This window comes from Coenobita brevimanus, chromosome 61 (assembly GCF_032717465.1).
Source record: "Coenobita brevimanus isolate Jiangsu-jjx chromosome 61, ASM3271746v2, whole genome shotgun sequence".
In the NCBI taxonomy this organism is placed as follows: Eukaryota; Metazoa; Arthropoda; class Malacostraca; order Decapoda; family Coenobitidae; genus Coenobita; species Coenobita brevimanus.
The window spans coordinates 44,449,109-44,469,439 of record NC_137014.1 but is presented as its reverse complement, the minus strand read 5'-3'; the positions used below and the strand labels follow the sequence as shown (position 1 = coordinate 44,469,439).

The 20,331-nt window shown below is 40.5% G+C and overlaps 1 protein-coding gene across 1 annotated transcript; it reads right to left on the bottom strand.

Annotated features, from left to right (window-relative positions):
• Positions 1-3,559: 3,559 nt before the first annotated feature.
• Positions 3,560-12,205, bottom strand: LOC145403679 (uncharacterized). Its single transcript, XM_080275370.1, has 4 exons — positions 12,183-12,205; positions 6,656-6,748; positions 5,792-5,977; positions 3,560-5,402 (listed from the first exon to the last, which is right to left on the bottom strand). The coding sequence occupies exons 1-4, from the start codon at positions 12,187-12,189 to the stop codon at positions 5,215-5,217; spliced, it is 474 nt and encodes a 157-aa protein (XP_080131496.1). The 5' UTR covers positions 12,190-12,205; the 3' UTR covers positions 3,560-5,214.
• Between the last annotated feature and the right edge of the window lie 8,126 nt (positions 12,206-20,331).

Sequence of the window (20,331 nt, the reverse complement as noted above, 5' to 3'; positions counted from 1 at the left end):
AAGGAATCTCCCAAACACCTCTTCCTAAGTGTTTTATTTTGCTTAGTACATCTTGCCGTCCTTTTCTGTGTTACATAAATCCTTCCAATATCGCCATACCCTCACCAAAGAGCGTACAAAGGATTTAACCACCCCACATCCAGAAATATATCGCTGAGGAGGAGGTGTTAGAGAGCTTCCTTAACTCCCGAGAATACAGACCCTGGTGTGTTTGCCGGGTACGATCAAGGCCTATTTACGCCCAGGTGGGCCCTTGGCGATTTTATTTTGTAGGTTTGTAAATTTCCTGTGGCCAGCTGTTTACCGTACTTACTAAGGCACTTCCTGTGGAATACCTGGCACATAATCTATTTCTTGACAATGGCCGAAAGGCTGCTATAATGTTTTGGCCCAAAATTTGTATCTTTCCATCTTGAATGCTGAGTTGTAACAATGTGGGGCTGATCACGAAAAGTGCCGTGAAAAGGGTGTAGAGCTGTAGTGTTGTCTTATTCTCCCAGTGAACTAGCTACGTGAATTAAACTGCAAAGGGAAAATATATCTGAGCCGAGTTAGGGAGTATAGGCTTTTCAGCAAACGTTAGAAATCTTCAGAAGGTATGGCACAGGTAAAATTCTTGAACTAGCATTCCCAAAATTCGTAGACCCGTAACCCTTTCGGTACAGTGAAGTGTTTTGTTGATTTGGCCATTCCTACCACATTCCTTGCCACCACTTTGACAGTACCAACCACATTTCCTACCATCTCTACCACATAATTATCCTTTTCCCACAGTCACAGGGCCATCAGAGTGCTCCGAGGACCAGTTTACGTGTAATGATGGTCGCTGCATCAACCTCATGTTCCGCTGTGATGGACTCTATGACTGCTTCCGTGGCGAGGATGAGGAAAATTGTGGTACGTGTACTAATTTACGTGTGTGTGTGTGTGTGTGTGTGTGTGTGTGTGTGTGTGTGTGTGTGTGTCCATGGCGAGTACGAGGACAGTTGTGGTAAATCATGTAGTCTGATTCAGAGTAATTAATGAAGTTATCAAATTGGGTGAAATTATGAACACATAACCCATGAAGCAAGACTGTACGATAATTTTGGCCCTCGCATCTGTCGTCATGACCATAGCAACATAAATCAGTATATAGATAAATAAATAATACCCTCTTATTTGTTAACAGAGTCGTGCAGTGAGGGTTACCGCTGCAGTGACAACACGTGTATCCCTGACATTTTTGTGTGTGACCAGCAGGAAGATTGTGATGGAGGCGAAGACGAACTCATTTGTGGTTAGTTATCATCAGTCTCGTTCCATTTGTAAATCGTCTCACTTCAACTAATTTAGATCAAAGCTAGCTTAGTCAGATCAAGCCCTGACTTAACCAGACTAAATTCACCCTGACCTGTATGTGAGACGAGCAAAAGGCTGTGAAGAAGGCAAGGGTGAAATAATTTGTGCTCATTTATCATCGTCCTTAATTTGGTTATGTCTAGTCGCACTTCACCAAACCTAAACAATTCCTATTGTAGCCTGACTTACATTTAACCAAGCCTAGCCAAATTCAACCCTGGTCTAACCTAAGTTAAACCAAACTGGCCAAGCTTTACCCAATCTTACCGTTCCTAATCTAACCTAGCCCATTTTATCCTAAGGTGATCTAATAGAAAACTTCACCTAACGTAATCTATCCTGACAGTGTGTATACAAATAAAACGCTTTCTCACTTATCCAGGCCACACTGAAATCTTTAACAATTACCTCCACACACACACACACACACACACACACACACACACAGTCTGTCTGTCTGTCTGTCTGTGTGTCTGTCTTTATCTGTATAACTATTAATCTATCCGTGCCCCTTCAGATTGCAGCCCCTCTGACTACCTCTGCCAAGACGGGCATTGCATTCCACCGACCTGGGTTTGTGATGGCTACTATGACTGTTTTGGGGGCGAGGACGAGGATAACTGCAGTGAGTAGTAGTAGTAGTGGTAATAGTAGTTCTGTAGTAGTAGTTTTAGTAGTAGCAGTAAAGTAGTAGCGGCAGTAGTAATAGTAGTATGTGGTATTTTTGTTCGAAAGGATTGTTGGGTGTGGTGGTGACTGAGGTGTAAAGGATGGTAACTGAGGCCTTATCAGTGATGGTGAAAGAGATTTATTTCTTACCATCACAGCGGTGTTGGTAATAAGGAATTGCTTATGGATGTTTGCTTTCATAACACATCATTAATGGTAAGCAGTTTGTTTAGTCAGAATCTTACAAAACCTGCGGCGTTTTTCAGAGCTTGTTTATACTGGAGGTTGCTTTTAATCCCTTGAGTCCGAGAGGCATTTCTTAAGCTGTATAAGAAGTTCTAGCGGTAGCCAAATAAATGAATAATAGCTAAGAAAAACATCGAGCTGAGGGGTCTGTTGTAAATAGGTAGTGCGAGGTATTAATTTTGCCTTTTTCGATCATGTGATTCCATCAGTTGAGTAGGCCAGTTACCTACCATTAATAAATTGGACTGCAGTACTCCCGTCTTGGACCCCAACGCCTCGCGAGGGGTTATAAGGGGCTGAATATTACTGTTTTTGTTTTCTTCTGCAGCTAATGCAATCCATCACGGCCGCAGCAATCTCTCATTCCGCATCAAGGCACACAGAAAACTAGGCCACAACCCCCCCCGCCACTGATGTGCTTCAGACTGAGGCCGGGCGAATGCCATGATAACCCAAGCCCTCACCAGCCTTCTTCCATGTAGCTGCACCAACCATCTTCCCTCTTAACACCTTTGTCTTCATTGTCACTTTGGTCACAACATATTTAGTAGAAGAGACCTTATTGCAGCATATTTACATCTTAACCCATTACTGGCTAAACTTTCTGCACACAAGGTTTTGCTAAAATGGTTCTGTACTTACAGCATACCACCTTTCACCTACGGGCGCCTAGTTGCAAAGCTCGACGGTCCAGAATTAGTTCTCTCCTAATCAACCTTGAATGCTTGCAAAAGAATGAATTCTTCTTCCTGAGCAGTAAAGGGTTAAAACTATTACAATGTAAATGTAACAAGATTAACATCTGTAGTAATTGCTACTGTAGCCTATTCATAATTATTTGTTAATGTAGTTTCGTATCAGCGTTTTGTAGATATCAGTTGCTTTGAATAAAACTAACCCCACCTGAATTAGCCTATCAGTACTGTAAGATTTTCCTAAATGTGTATTCCTGCTACCGCCTAGAACCTCTAGTCTTATAAAAGCTGTGTCCAGGCATCTCGAAATAAACGAATCTTGATTTTCTTCGTCGTGCATGTAGTATGAGTGGAGGCGGGTTACTCCTCCAGTAAGAAAAACTCATCTGTGTATCCTGTAGATGAGCTGCCTTTCAGAACTCGTAAAACACAACTTGAATGTTTCATAAAGTCATCCGTTTATGAAAAGACATGTTCATTGGCCATTCATCTATATTAGTAGTGAAAATAGTGTAATGTTTATGACAAACTCCAAATACGGATATAATCAACCGTCCCTAAGGTTATATTTGCGTTATCCACTATATAGGGAAAGATAAAACACCATATTTCAAGAGATCTTTTAATTGTCTTACATGTAAATGATACCAACTAAATGAAAGAAGACGAAGACAACAGGAAAGCGAGAATATGAGACGTTCTTACAACTACCTCTCTTGGGGGAAAGACTTGAATGCGCATGATAGCTGTGTAGGCCAGCAGCTCAGTGGAGAAAAAAAGTATCGGTACCTTTTTTGTAAGCTAAATATATCAAGTATCGTTATCTTTTTTGTAGGCTAAATATATCTCAACAAATTTTCTGTCTTTGTGTTATGACAGTTAGGTGATACGACAACCGTAGTGGTAGTTATTGTTTAGCTAAATTCTTCACGTGTGACTTGTTTTCTGATAGGTCAAACTAGAATAATCCAGGTACCTATTGTAAGTTGAAATTTCCGGTAACACACGTACGTCCTCTTTTAAAAGTACGGTGATAGGAGGTTACAAAAATGCACTTGGATTTTTCCGAGAGCAAAGTACAGGTATTGTTGAAAAAGTCCTGTTGATTAAGGTAAATTCTCACTGACCTACCCTTGTTAAAATCAGGGTTGTGTGAAATTGTTAAAATGCAGTTGGTTAATTTTCAGAGTTATTTGATGTCAAAGGTTTTGCATTGCTGAGTTGTGGGTGAACGTTTAAAAAAAGTAGGTGTGTTGACAGAATTAGTTGCTGGTTAAGCAGCCTATAATATTGACTTAGGAACTGTTTAGAACCTGACTATTGAATTATGTAGAAACTTCTGCTAAATATTGTGCTCCGTGATTATTTTAAAGGTAGTAAATTGGCTAGAACTTGATTTATTTCAACGATAGTAAATTGTCTAGAACTTGATATTTAGAGTTATTTAGAAGCTGCTGTTGAGAATACCGCGTTTTTAAAAGTCACTCTATAATTCATGTATAGTATTTATATTAAATCCAGGAGCTGCTGGTTTTAACTAATCTCTTTTAGTGACTGACGGTAAGGTTGTGTCGAAAATCCTACGCATCAGAAAGGGGATTTTACTATACGAATTTTCTTTTGGGGGGATTGTTTTTATGTTCGGAGTTTTCTTGTGACTGTTATGGGTTATCATAGGAATATTCCTAGTTTTCTTATATTGATTTTTTTTTTCCTTTTTACTGTGAGTATTTTGTCTTGAGTTTTCATAGTATTTATCTTGTGCTTGACTTTCCGTGTTGCGTTTTCTTATTCTCTTACCCCATTATCCTGGGAATAATATTGGTATGCTGTGGCTTCTTTTACACTGTTTTAATGGGAACTTTCTTGCACCGGTTTGCTGAGAATTTTCAGGCGCATTCTTGCTTGGAAATTGACCAAGTAACTGGGCCGGGCATTTACCTTATTTACCATGGGAAACGTATTGTGCTACTATGATGGAAAATTTATGCAAATACTCTGGAAGTTTTCTTAGAGTGATGGACTGGGAATTGTTAAGCTGGGATTGTTCGTACATTGTCACTCTTAGAATTTGCTTACATTGATACGCTTAAAATTCTTTTAAGCTGGGAATATTTTTAGTCTTTTATGCTAAGGATTCTTTTTTTATGCTGTTATGCTTGGAATATTTCTTACGCCGATTTGCTGGGGGTTTTCTTTAAGTTGGGATTATTTTTACGGCTGTTTAGAATTTTCTCATGCTGGGAATTAAATAGGAGTCAGCTTAGGCGGATGGCTGCTGGGTTGCTGTGCCCGCCTCCTGCTCTGCGGCCAGCCTCCTAGCCTCGGCCTCAGCCTCCTCTCGGCGCTTCGCAATGATGGTCTTGGCCTCCTCCTGGGTATAGTACTCTACCTTGATCTCAGGGGGGCAGTCCACCTTGGGGCAGCAGTCGGGGAACAAGACGGTTGGGTCTGAGAGGGGGAAGGGGAAAGTGTATTCGTAAGAGATTTTTATTGTCTTCACTGCAGGATAAACAAGTCCAGTGGTGTGTGTGTGTGTGTAATTGATACGGAATTTTAACCTACTTTTAACAGGTTATAATAAATTCTATGGGCGTATGGTGGTGTATTCGTGAGGTATAATAATCAGTTTTTGCGATGAACAGTTCTATAGCAGTGAATTGCTGGTAGAATTTTTACCTAATGCTATATTTGCGTTTTGCCATCTTTCTATGTTTAGTAAATCTTTATAGCGTACAAGAAGAATCACTGGTTTAGTTATGATGAGTATGAAAGTGCAGTTAGCCACGATAAAAGTTATTTTTAAAAAAGTACAGAACTTCAGTTTGCGTATATTGTACCTGGGGCAACTTCCTGGATTGTGCATCCTGGGAGCTCCTTGGGCAGGGGGCATTCCTTCAGCAGTTCCACTAGGCCATTAGGCGTCTGGGTGCAGGTGGCAGATCCGCAGAAGGGGAACACCGACCAGGTTTCATTGATGGGGTAAACTCGGCACTGCGTCGACGCGAAGCACTGGTTAGGGAAGTCTGAGGAAAGAAATGGAAGTTTTAGCCTTACAGAGATTGTGATAAAAGTTTTTGCCACGGCGCCACCTCTGAGACTATTAGATGATTGTGGGCCTTATTAACGTCTGGTACAGATGACACCCTTTTCAGTGTATTCTTGTTTGCTTCCAGACTTATATTGAGCTTAAAATGACTTTCCGAAATGGAAGGGCTTGGTAAAGCGTTAGGAAACTCCATAAGTAAAAGGGGACCCTTCTATGATCAAATAAAATGTCTGGAAATGGCAAGGGAAAAAAATGTCACTGGATTTAAGGAATTTAGTGTCCAGTGGGAGCGGTACAATGACCTCTTGGCAATTTCGAAACATTTTCCACGGCGATTAATATTGCTTATCGGGTCTGCATATCCCCTTTTGGTAGGCATGACTAAAACGCACAGTAATTTATAAACATGTACGAAACTGTTAAGGTGTAATGTTCAGAAAAAATGTAGAAGGCAACGAGTGGGATGATGATAACACACCTGAGAGAAGAGAAGTTTGAAGAAGTATTAAAAAGGATTGCAAACAAAGAAAAAAGCATAAAATGAGAAAAACGAAAAAAGGTGAATTTGCACTAACCTCTGAGTATAAAAATAGTGCATATGAGGAGAAAAAACTGAAAATGAATAAATAAAAGTGAAACAAGGTGAAGTACAAACCTCTGAGTGTATCAGCAGGCAGCTCTCTGCTGTAGAATACTTCAGTGGCAGCCACAGCCACCAGCATGCATGCGCCGATCACGCTCCTTAGCCCTGCAGAGAAAAGGTTTATATGAATGCCTATCAACCACACGAGACTCCTTAAGGCAGAAGGTTAGTTTTTACCAAGTCCTTTCTCTCTCGACCTACCTCGCCCCATCCTAAGGTGGGAAAGGAGGTCTGAATGATGACAACCTTCCCTCGGTATACGTACGACACACCACAATCGCATTTACACCCAAGTCCCCAAATTTACTACTGAGTGGGCAGGGAAATAAGGCCTGCAATGTTTCGTACGGTTGAGGGGGGGGGGGTTGTGGGATTTTAGTTGGTTTCAGTGGTTTTTAAAGGATCTGTTTTGTAGATTATGCAAGATTTGTGTTTATCCAGTTGTGGACAACATTTGCTAACCACTATACCAACGCACCCCCACCCCCCATAGAGAGGCCCTTGATTTTCATAGCCATGTGTGAAAACTAAAATGTGTAAAATGTGTTTGGCTTCACCTTGCTGCTGAATACGCATTGTAACGCGGCATGCAAGCTAACCATGTGAAGCTGTTAACCCCCTCCTTAGGCACGATAGGGCTTAGAGCTCGTAAAAAAAAAAAAAAAAAAAAAAAAAAAAAAAACTGTGATGGAAGTTTTTTCAAAAGGGATATATTTATGTACGTTATGTTGTATGGTTCTGTGCATGAATGGCTTCGTTTGTTTTTTAGTAGATTAAACACCGCTAATCTTTGAGCGAAATGAAGTCACATGATTATTTTCTTCCGAATTATTATCACGAAGACAATAATTCTCAAATGTACTGTAATTAATCATATTGACAGTTAAATTGTTCCTTTTTACGATGAAACTTCCTCTTAACCAAACAATCATTCTATGCACTGCAGATGAAGACTGGACCACACTGAACACCGCCCAGGCCCAGCATCCAGCGCGCGGGAAAACTTATCGTACGGCAAACACTGGTGACGTCAAGTTGTGTAGGATTGTCTAGCCACCACGTGCCGGGAAATGGTGTTGCAAGTGTATGTAGGTCACGACTGAAGAGATATGGCAATGCACGATATCGCCGACTGGACGCTGACCGAGTGGGAGGACAGGAAAACATAAAGGTAAGTAGAGGAAAATCCGTTGTTGTGCAGGTTCTTGGATGGCTGAAACAATTAAACATTTATAGTATTGTTCCCCATACTGTATAATATTTGGAATTAGGGGTAAGGTGCCAAAGATGATGATTGCTTTTTTGATTTCATGAATGATGAGTGTATGGAGCTGTGCATTACTATAATGATTTTTGTATTAGTAACAAGATGTACTGTATGAATGCATCGTGATATCGGAAGAAATCGAGCGAGACTTGCATTCAGTATCTACTTGTAATCTCTCTCTCTCTCTCTCTCTCTGAACAGTCGTCGGAAAGTGAATGTGATTTAAAACGTCTGGCTGGGTGGACGTAGGAGGGACTTGTTTTTGAGGGGCAGCGGGAGAAAGTGATTTGTATAATAACTGATTCGGAGGTGAGATTTAGGCCCGCTACCGGTTTCTCCCGCGAGCAAGGCAATGCATGTGAAAAGGAGATTGGAATGAAGGTGAAAGTAAGTTTTTTCCTGTATTTTAAAAGATGTCTTGCAAGTTTTTTTTTTTTTTTCTTCAGAAAATGCTTCGTCAGTGTATATTGTTACTCTTCCTACTTCACCATTTTTTTTTTTTTTTTTTGTGGGAACAATGATTGGGATGATAAGTAAATTTATATGGAGAAAGTAATTCGTCATTTACGGCTATACTGGATAAGTTGACTAAGTAGTATTACAGACTCTGGTTATTCGCGACAGACGTATCAGAACTCGAACCTTATATCGGATTGGCATTTTTGTCTCGGGTGGGGGTTAGAGAGAAGTAGGGAGGGTTCTTTGAGCTGTGGAAGAAATGTCTACATGATTCGCTGGACGTTAGTTTTAGGATGAAATGGCAGGTCTAGGTTGATTGGTTTTATATGTATTTCTCTCGTAAACACCAGTGGATAAACGAGAGAAAGCAACCTTATCACATATGTAGCCTGTGCGCGGGTGGTTTTCTCTGGTAGGCAAAGTTCAATTTTCAGTGATAGTTCGCACGAGGTCAACTTCCTATAGGGGGGGTTGAGCTACCACGTTGGCTACTTATGCATAGACAGGGTAGTGCAGCAGGGGGTGGTGATGCTGTGATACTTTGAACAGACAGACGTAGGTGACTGTAATCTGTTTTCACCTGACGGAACTGGGCCACTCCCACAAGTTGAATACAGTGCCGTGGTTGCATGAACGTCAACACTTGGCCATCATCTGAGCTGAAGGGGTTAGGAGTTTTTGTCAGGTGAGAGCAAACGCAGTGTAGCCTGAAAGGATTGAATGATGCTGAGAGAGAGAGAGATTCTGGATCCTGTTCGCCCCATTGATAAGAGTGAAGGTAGTGCTGGGATGGTGAGGGTGATTGTGGTGGTAGTGTGATTCTAATCGATCATTTGGGTGCTTGATAATGATGGGTGTGGTGAATCGGATCATTATTCTGATTAGTTATGGTGATTCTATTGATAACGACTATTGTGTTGGTTTGGGTGATTTTAATTATTGATATCTGATAAAAATGGGTGTAGATGTTTATAATTTTAATGATAACGATTCTGATTCTGGTTATTCTTGACTTACTGCGGTGTTATGATGATTCTTATGACTGTTGTAACTTGGAACACAGTTGTTGATAATAGAATAAATGGCAACAACTTCACCGTTTGTGTGTGTGTGTGTGTGTGTGTGTGTGTTGGGGACTTAACCGATCCCCATAAACCCCTTAAGTACGATGCCCTTACAATATTGCCGTCGCCATATGGGGTTTTTATACAGAATGGGAGGTCTTTAGTGGTGAAGGGATTAGGAACCATCACCATTAGCGCCATCAGTATGACATGGTTCATTGTGCTGTTTCTAGACAGCATTATCGTTTAGAACCTCTCATTGTGAAGATTGTCTGTAATTGTCTGTGCCGCTGTTGGGTGTTCTGCAGCGTGTCATGCATGTTAACATCTATTGCCCACAACTTCCATAAATGACCGTCGGAATATGATTTAGTTTTCTCTGCCACCCAGCTGAATGCACTCTCTAACTTGGTATGCAGGCTAACTCCCTATAATACCAGTGTCAGTGTAACGTGACTTGCAGGCTGATTATATACAGTTATTATGTAATTTAGCAGGCAGACTGACCACTTTAACGCCCACAGCTGTTTGGAAATGAAAGTAAAACGTGTTTGGCGTCTCTGCTTCGTGGTTGAATGTGTTTTCCTACTTGGCATGCAAGATATTCACATGTAATACTTTTCTTTTACGTGGCATGCTGACTGGTCTGTATATTGTGGTGTTGGGGCCAACCACGTAGAATAAATATGTAACGCGGTAGGCAAGCTAACCACATAGCTAATTATACTCCTCGTAACGTGGCATACAGCAATTTAATAATGAGTAAAGCATGTTTGGGTTCTCTGCTATGTTGCTGAAAGAAATCTCTCCCTGTAACGTGACATGGAGGTCAACCACATCTAAATGCCCTCAAGTGTTTCAGGAGGGAAAACGTGTTTTTTTTCTTTCTACCTCGCTGCTGTACGGTCTGTACTTTTTAATGTGGCATGCAGACTAAAACATCTCGCATATACAACTGCTCCATAAATGACTAGTAGAAAGTGAGCTCTCTCTCTCTCTCTCTCTCTCTCTCTCTTTCTCTCTCTCCGCAGTTTTTAGTTAGTTTTTAACCAATTGTTGTGCTGTGCTTTAAATATTCAGTCCAGGCTAACTACAGACGATTTTATTCAGCTATGCCAAATCTGAAATAAGAGTTAATCTCTTCAGCCAGAGCATGCAATTCTAACTTGCTAATTCCAGACTATTTTATTCAGCTTAGGAGAGACTTTTGGGGACTGAAAATGTTAGGTATGGTCTTTACTACCAGGGTTTTCTAAGCTTAGTAAAATCGTCTGGTAGAAGCAAAAATAAAGTTCAACAGTCGGGTTACGATGAACATAGGCTATTTTGAATATTATCTCCACGGCTTATTCTCCCAAAAATAAAGTTTAGCAAAGGTGTTAAGATGAACGTGGGTGAACAATTTGAACATCCTATCTCGACAGCTTATTCTGCCTGACGTTTCACTTTGACGTCCTTTTTAGTCCAGTTACATGTTTTATTGTTTATTTTCTTTTTACTCTATTCCTACACGGTTTTATTTTCTAGTGCTGAAGGGGTTAATGAAGGCTTTATCGGACTTCCTGCTGTTTGAAAGTCTCACCTTAGCTGAGTAAAGTCGTCTGGAGGTAGCAAGAATGAAATGCATCGTCGGACGGAAGGGGTTGTAATCTCCGGTCGGGTACCCATCAGGACGTGAGAAATCAACCCCTTCAGTACCATGACTAGTGTATTATTCTACTGTCGGTCATTTTTTATTTATTTATTTTTTATTAGGGGTTTACGTGGCATAAGAGGCCTCGTAGCACCTCTCCCTGACGACACTGTTTTGCATATCACACAATAAAATTCTCTTCTATACTTTATGTCGTTTTAATATCGACCTAGTTTGGTTCAATAACATACAAGAGGATATTGAGGTGTAATATGCAGGATAAATCCCTATGGAAGAGGTGTTAGGAAATCCTCAAAGCCATTAAGTAAATGCGATTCCTTAGTCTCCATTAATTCCTTCACTCTCAGACGTCGCTCACAAAGCTTAATCAAATTATCTGTTGAGTGCAAGAATGAAAACTACAAATGACATCAGTCGTAATGGAGGGATAGACCTAGTAGTGGAGAGAGAGACCTAATAATGGAGGGACAGAACTAGTAATGGAGGGACAGAACTAGTAATGGAGGGATAGAACTAGTAATGGAGGGTGAAACCAAGTAATGGAGGGAAAGATCTAGTAATGGAGGGATAGATGTAGTAATGGAGGAATTGGTTTAGTGATAAAGGGATATCCTAGTAATGGAAGGATAAATCTAGACTGCTTTGACAACAGCCAGACTTATTGATCTGGAGTGGCTTTTCGTTTCCTGAAGTCTCCGCTGACTGGTTCTGAACGTGAGGTACTAGTTTCATTCGTACTGCTTATTTTTATTCAACTTCAGAATAATACAGCTGCCAGTCCTCAACAGGGTAATATTTTCAACTACAGGACGTATTTGCTGTGTTATTTTTGTGTTATTCTTGTCATCCAGACGATGTTATTCAGCGTGAGGGAAATTTTTCAGACTTCGGGGGTTGAATGTATAGACTTCATTAACCCCTTCAGGACGCGAGATCTGAAGTTGAATAAAATAATCAGGAAGTAGCAGAATACAAGCCAGGCGACATCGTACATGAAGGAGTTAACGGTTTTCACTTTCGCTATTGTATCATCGTAACTTTCCATTTCCTGAACAAGAAGTATCACACTATTACCAGCTGCAGTGCCTTCCTTACCTGCCATGTTGCTCCTCTTGTGTTTTCTGTACCAGGTTGAAGGCTTGTCGAATTCCCGGTTTATATACCCGCGTTCGCCATGGTCAGGTGATCTGCGCATGCGTGTGAGTTTACAGTGGGTGATTTCTGTCCTCTTTGTCATTTCCACATGGGCTTTCACATTTCAAGGCGCGCAAGTCAGCGGAAATCTATATATAGATTTGAAGTATTCACATGAGAGCTAAAATTATATATGATTTTGAGTTAAATGCCTGGTAAATCATTGGGTAACAGTGAGGGTTTGTCGTACGTCTGGCAGCGTTGTGGTCCATGTGGTGTTGTAAGAGGTGCAACCGGGATACACCTCACTCACTGGGAAGTTCGTAATTTCAACACAGGTGAAAAAATGATCTAAAAAATATTATTCCTTCCATACGTATTGTGCATTAGTGTTTGCATTTTAGTCGTGACTTTGTAATATAAGTTCTCCAATACTTTTGTTTTCCTCTAATACGGGGAGAATCCCAGTCAAAATTATGAATATTGAGCAGAAAAATATATCCTTTGGAAGTTGTGCCTCGCCCAGTTTTTAAAATTGCATTCGGAAATAAAATATTAATACAGTATGACGTTTTCTCCTTCTGCAGTTATGCATGACGTAAACTTTATTCTTGTGAAAAAATTCAGTATTTTTACCTTTGGGTTAACTACCAGTATTTCATAGTTATGTTTAGATTGGGTATCATCATCATCATCATCATCATCATCATCATCAACTCAGCTTTAATCTCTCATTATGGATGGAGTGACGTAAGATCCAGAAAAAAGGGCAAAAATCAAAATTATCAATAGCAGTGAAATACGCCACATGTCATTCACGTCTTCGAAACCCTGATTCTAGCTCACAGAAAAAATACGTGTGTGTGTGTGTGTGTGTGTGTGTGTGTGTGTGTGTGTGTGTGTGTGTGTGTGTGTGTGTGTGTGTTTCCCATTTTGTATGCACTGCAGATGAAAAAAAGGTGCAGCTGTCATGTACATCTCCAGACATACATCATCCATCCATCTCGATTATTTATTTAATTATTTATTTATTTATTTATTTATATGCTCACTCAAGTTTCATACCTCGCAATCTCACACAGTTACTTAACAAATGTATCCACCTACTTAGCCTCCCACACCTTCCACGTCCAAGCTCACTCATACCCGTTTCACCACCCATGCTAGTATCCCTCCTTGAGGTGTTCATTTAGTGTGTGTGTGTGTGTGTGTGTGTGTGTGTGTGTGTGTGTGTGTGAGAGAGAGAGAGAGAGAGAGAGAGAGAACTTTTACAGGACCTAATCAGCATGGACCAGCAGACTTAGACAGTTGTCCTACTTTCGTATGTTCATATATTCTTTTATGATCATACCCATTTAAGTCTCTCTCTCTCTCTCTCTCTCTCTCTCTTACAAAGGATTAATCAGTACATTTTTATAACCTAATGCAGGCGTTTCCCTCACTACATAAAAACGATCTGTCACTGAAATAAAACTCAAATCACATCCTGCCATAGAAAAGACGGAATTGCAGTCACGCCACCCGAATTTTTGCCCCGATAGCCATTCGTGCGGGGAAGGTCGCGTGTCAAAAGACGAAAGTTAACGTTACCCCTTCAGTCCCTTGACGCATTTCGTTTTCTGTTCATGGTACCTTCGGACGATTATTTTGTTTATTTTATTTATCCATATTCGGTGATTTTTGTTTATGTATTTATTTATATGTAGTTTGGGGGAATTTTGAGCTGGGGGGTTTAAATTAGGGTAGGGTTGTTTTCAGAGTATCAGGTTAGATTAGTTGGTTAGTAAGTTAGGTTAATCTGTTAGGTTAGGATATTTAAAGTTTAGGTTAGAGTAAAATCATAAGAAAATACGAAGAAAGTTAGATTAATCTGGTAGGTGAGGTTAGGATAGGTTAAGGTTAGGTTAGAGGAAACAAAGAAATAAAAAAAAAAATCTGACTTAGGGCGTATTGCGGACAGGTTGGGTTAGGTACAGCCATCATTAACCCCTTCAGTACAAGAACTCTTCCAGACCCGAATAAAATCGTCTGGAGGAAGCAAGAATATATAAGAGGGGTTAGAGAAAGCCTTGACCAACCCCTCCACCACAAGAGCTGTCCCCAAAGGCTGAATAAAATCGTCTGACAGGAGGATTAGATTAACTTCATTTACCTTTTCAGTACAAGAGGTCTCCCAAAAAGCTGAATAAATTGTCTGAAATGAGGGTTAGAGATAGAGCCTTCATTTGCCATTTCACAGCGAGGTCTTAAAAGCTGAGTAAGATCGTCTGGAGCTGGCAAAATAAATAAATAAAAACGTTCCGTGATTGAAGAGGTTAATTTATGGTGTCGTCATTCTAAATCTTGGCCCAGATTTTTACGGTGTTTTAAAGGTTGTTATTTTCAGAGACAAAAGCAACGTGTAATGTTAAATGCGGTCGTAAATTAAGTAGAAATGTGTGTGTGTGTGTGTGTGTGTGTGTGTGTGTGTGTGTGTGTGTCTATGGAGAGAGAGACAAGGTGTTTGTCAGGCGTGAAGGTAACAGCCATGGAGCGAGACTGTGTGTGTGTGTGTGTGTAGATAGATAGATAGGTAGAGAGAGAAAGAGAGAGAGAGAGGTGGGGGAGGGCAGTGGATGGAACAAAGGACAGAAAAAAAAGGAGTATTGAACGTGAGAAAAAAATAAAGAGAGAGGTGGGGGGGGGTTATGGGGGGGAAGTGTATAAGGCGAGAGAGTACTGTATATAAAATTTGGGGGGGGGAACGAAAATACGGCATATGGATAGATAGGCAGATAAGTAAGAATGTAGACAGATTGATAGATAGAGCAAAAGAAAGTGGAGAATGTGAAAGGAAAGGACTGACACCAGATGGAAAGATTATGTGCGAAAAGAGAAAGTGGAAGGTGAGGGAAAAGTGGAAAATGAGACAGACAGACAGAGCAAAGGAGTATCAGCGTATGGAAGGGAAAATGTGCGAAAGAGAAAGTGGAAAAACGAGAGGGAAAATGGTAAATGAGAGAGAGAGAGAGAGAGAATATATGGTACAGGAAAACAGGAAGGGAAAGTTACAGTTAACCCTTTGCATCCGGTACCGTGTTTTTTTTTCCCCTTTAAGATTTACACTCCGCCACGACATGCATCCTTCCACACCTGCCCACACTCCCATAATCAACACGTCACCTGTAACTGTAATTGTAATATGAACCTGACCATAATTACTCTAACTTGTCACCTGTAACTATAATTGTAATATGAACTTGACTATACTTACTCTATCTCGTCACCTGTAACTATAATTGTAATATGAACTTAACTCTATAGTCACCTGTAACTCTAATCATAATGTGGAACTTGACTATAATTACAGATGATGGAGTTAATGAGGGTGTATTGGAAGGTGTAGAAGGTTGTAAGTCTCGGCCCTGTGTAACTCTAATTTGTGTTGCTAAACAGGTTAATCCCCGCAATCTAAGTCCACGTTAATATCTATCACTCTCGCCACCACCAGGCGATGTGATGCGGAAGAGTGACTGGGAGTATGGTGAGAGATAGGCTGGTATTCCCGTCGGTAAAGGAAGCTCCCTAGCTTCTTAACCTAAGCGATTTATTTTACATGTGTAGTACACCTTACTGACTTATTCAGTGTCACATAAATCCTTCTAGTACCTTCACCGAAGCGATTTATTTTGCTTATTTACACCTTACTGCCCTATTCTGTGTTACATAAATCCTTCCAGTATCGCCATACTATGCATAAATAACGTGCAAAAGGATGTGAATGACCTGAATCCAAAAATAAGTCGCCAAGGAACAGGTGCTAGGGAGCTTCCATAGCCCACGAGAATACTAGCCATGGCCTTTAACCTCTCCGACAAAAATCGTCTGGAAATAACATGCGCAAAATAAATCTTAAAACACGTCCCCGGTCTACACGGGGTAAGGTTTATGATTTTTTGCTTTAATTTGTTTTTCCTTTGCTAAAGACAGTAACAAGAGAATATACCGTACCTTAAAACACGTCCTCAGGTTAAACGGGTTAATGTTTATGATTTTTTCTTTAATTTGTTTTCCTCCTAGTACAAACAGTGACCACAAGAAAATATACCATTAATCACGTCCGCGGTTTAGACGAGTTAATGTTTATTTATTTTTTTTTTAATTTGTTTTTTTCCCAGCAAGACAGTAACCATCAGAGAATAAGTGGGAATGAGATGGAGGGCAATTAGTGAACAAAAGAACACCATTAAATTAAAAAAAAAAAGTAAGAAATAATGGTGCCGTATGAGCAGTGTGTCTCTTTCTGACATACAACTCAAAATTTCGGAGTCACACAGAATTAGGAACGTGAGCTTAAGTATGCAGAGAGAGGAATGGAAAGGTCTGTTAGGTGTCACTTGGAGGTGTGAAGATAGAGTTTCTTGCGTACAGACACTAGCGAAATATAAAAATAAAATCAATGCAGTTAAAAAGGAGAAATGGATATGGTCAGGTCACATGTTTCGCAGGTAGGCTGATTGATAGGCAGCCAGGATAGCTGAGTGGCAATGTAGAAATGTTGAAAGAGAGAGGGAGAGAGAGAGAGCGCAAATATGACTAAGGAAAACAAGAGCGAGGCAGAAAAGAAAGGTTAAACGTGGGAAAGTTACAGGAGAGAGGGGAAAGGTGAGAGAGAGAGAGAGAGAGAGAGAGAGAGAGAGGGCAAATATGACTAAGGGAAACAAGAGCGAGGCACAAAAGAAAGGTGAAACGTGGGAAAGTTACAGGAGAGAGGGGAAAGGTGTGGGTAAGATATCATTATCGAATGGTAACCAGTAGAGAGTAATTTACAGTTCAGACGTCCAGAAGGAGATAGAGAGAGTAATATGTTAGAAATACGATGTGAAAAGCCATGTTGCAGCAGAAATGGAAAAAAATAAACTGGCCAAACATTCAGACTGTGTACGGAATTGAAGCAGTAAAAGGGAGAAAAATCATAAGAATGTAGGCAGGAAAACTGTGCGTGAAATAGGAACGGAAAGTAGTTTATATCACGATGTTCAGTCGATGTAATAATAAAAATAGTGGTAATAATAATAGTAGTAATAATAAAAATAATAATAATAATGCTTACTCATTATCATCATCTTAGCCTAAATCCTACTGAAAAACCATGGCTTAGGCAGTAAAAGTATGGCAAATGCGGGAATAACAGGTGAGTGAGGAGCCAGCACCTTAGGCATAACGTCCCCCTGAGTCACACACACACCGCTGCCACGTCACCACCTCACGGTTTCAGCCAGAATTTTTGGCGTAAAATATATAGTGTAAAAGTTTTAGATTGTTGTTGTAGGCTCCTGTGAATATGAACTCAGTGGATTCCAGGCTGATTTTGCCTTTCTACTGCAGTCTACCATCCCCCTTTCGGAGATGAGAGGAAGTCAAGGGATGTTTGTATAACTGGGCACCTTTACTGCTCTGTTAGTTTGTCGGTGGTTCCACGAGAAAGCATCCCTCTCCAGCACCAAAATTTAGACTTAAAAATTGGTTTAACAGGAGGCCCATCTGTCGCGTCCACAGAGCATTCAGTGGAGTAATAATATTGTTGGTAATGGTCTTAATCCTTTGACTGCCAGGGGTTTCTCCCGGCCCGGCAGACGTGCAGTGCTTGGCGGGGAAGAAATATCCAATCGTTCAGCTGCCGTGAAAGTGTTCGAGTTCCAGAGATGCGAGGTTCAGCTCATTCCCCTTACAAAACGTTCTAGGTAGAGGTGGGACAGAGGAATAGGCTCTATTTGTCAGCCATTTTCGTGAAGGATCGAACGGGGAGTAATAGACTAGAAGTGTATATCAGTACAGTAAGGAGCAGAGGGGAAGGGGGATACTGAGGAAGAGGTGGAGAGAGGGAGAGGATGAGGTGGGGGTAGAGAGGGAGAGAAAGGTCGAGGATGAGGTGGAGAGGGAGAGGGAGACCGAGGGAGAGGTGGAGAGGTTGGATGGAGAGATACATTATATAAATGAGTGGTGTGAGATGGAGGGAGGGCAGTCTGATGGCGGGGGACAGGGCAGCACAGGTGATTTGTTCGTGGCCACCCCTTCTGGGTTTAAGGTGTCTGGCTGTAAATGATGTGTGTGTGTGTGTGTGTGTGTGTGTGTGTGTGTGTGTGTGTGTGTGTGTGTGTGATGAAAGTAATAATATTCACAGTCATTGCTTGGTGTCATGGATGCTGTGTGTATGTTTGAAGGCAGACTAGATTATTTTGTTTCCTGGTCTCTCCCAGAGTCTTCATAAGTATTTGCTTATGTAAACCTTCCTGTCGTAGCATCAGCAGTTGTGTGTAATGAGAGAGAGAGAGAGAGAGAGAGAGAAAGAGTAGAAAGTGAGTGTAAAGTGGGGAAAGCGAGATGGAGAGGTTGAGAAGACAAAGTATGCAGAGAAGAAAAGTTATGGCAGAAAATACTAGAAAATTTATGGCAGAAAGGCAGTGTAGATTCTAGGGAAATGGGGCAGTAGCAGGAAGAAGTATATAATGGTGACAGGTGTATTAGTAGCCAACACCACACTACCATCTCGTCCCCACCACACCACCACCTTTCCCAAGACATTGTACCACTTCCCAGAAATGTTTCGTAATTCTTTTGTCCCGACTTGCTTGTTTGTCTCTCACTGAGTTTATATATATATATATATATATATATATATATATATATATATATATATATATATATATTATATATATATATATAATATATATATATATATAATATATACATATATATATATATATATATATATATATATATATATATATACATACATACATATATATATATATATATATATATATATATATATATATATATATATATATATATACAGTATATTATAATTGTGTGTGTGTGTAGGTAGATAGATAGATAGGTATATGCACACGGCGGTATATAGCTTAAGTTCGTAGTCAGTCTGTTCAGCCAGGATGGACCCCTTAGTTGGCGGTAGCTACAAGTAGTCCATCTATACCGACCGCTTATTATCAGTCTTTCCACCTGTATTAGTTTGTGTGCATTGTTCGACGTCGCATCATGTGAAGTTAGCCTAACAAAAGGAACCAACGGGCATTTCTTGTCCTTTCTTAGTACTTTCGTATCAAAGGGGTGGCAAAGTGGCTCCATTCGCAGATCCATTACGGTGACGCCTTTTTATTGTATGTTTCTGCCCCTAGAAGATTTTGTGTTTAAGTGAAGCCTCTTGTACTGAAGAGCTTAATAATACAGAAGATACCGGTAGGGTACTTATGTTTTTCATGATGTCGAGATTTCCTTGTGCCAAAAAGTCATTCCTGTTGTATTCTTTTGTGGTGTAGGGACCTAAGGCTAGGCTACCATAGTCCTGGGCAGTATCTTCTTCATTGCGGTGACGTTCTTAATGTAATATCGTTACTAGAAAACTGCTTTATATAGTTCAGGGAAGAGTTGCCGAGTCGGAGGGGTCAAATACTCGTAGTCTTCATTATCCCTTTCACTTCAAGAGGTCTCCTTTAAGCTGAATACAGCGAGCCGCTGTTGGCAGGAATGATAAATTGAGATGATATCTCTGAAGTTGGATAAAAGTCAGGTGTTGGCATGAGTGAAACACAAAAATATCACCGTACTGAAGGGTGTAGCCACATCAGTCACATGATTTTTTGTCCCTTGCTGCTACGAGGCAATTTTATTCAGCTTTCAGCAGGAGAACCCCTGGTTTTGAAGAACTGAAAATTGTATGTAATTCTTTTAGTTAGGTTAGTCTGTCCTTAGCGGCTGAATATGATCGTCAGGAGATATCAAGAACGAATAGGAAATGTTGTTGAGCAATAAAACGCCAGTTTGTTAAGTGATCGTACGTGTCTGTCGTATGAAGGTCAGGTGCAACGCAGGTCGGTTAGAACCGGCTACGGCTTGCATTTGCCGCATATTATACAGTCAGCCATAAATACTGTTTTTTTTTTTTTTTTTTTTTTTTTTAAATCTTGGGAAACTCGGTGAAGCTCAAAAGATGGTGGGGATTTCAAGCGATTTTCTGGAATTTTCAGGATATTGGAAACCTGTTGTCCGTAACATGATGCACTATGTTGTGAGACAGAATGTTGGTGTGTATGGGGAAACGGATGCT

Bases quoted from the DNA above. Each gene is read 5' to 3' on its own strand.
- LOC145403679 (XM_080275370.1), bottom strand. The intron at 5,978-6,655 runs GTTTGTACTTCA...TTCTTTCCTCAG, and splicing joins GCCTGCTGATACACTCAGAG to ACTTCCCTAACCAGTGCTTC. The intron at 5,403-5,791 runs GTACAATATACG...TCCCCCTCTCAG, and splicing joins AATCCAGGAAGTTGCCCCAG to ACCCAACCGTCTTGTTCCCC.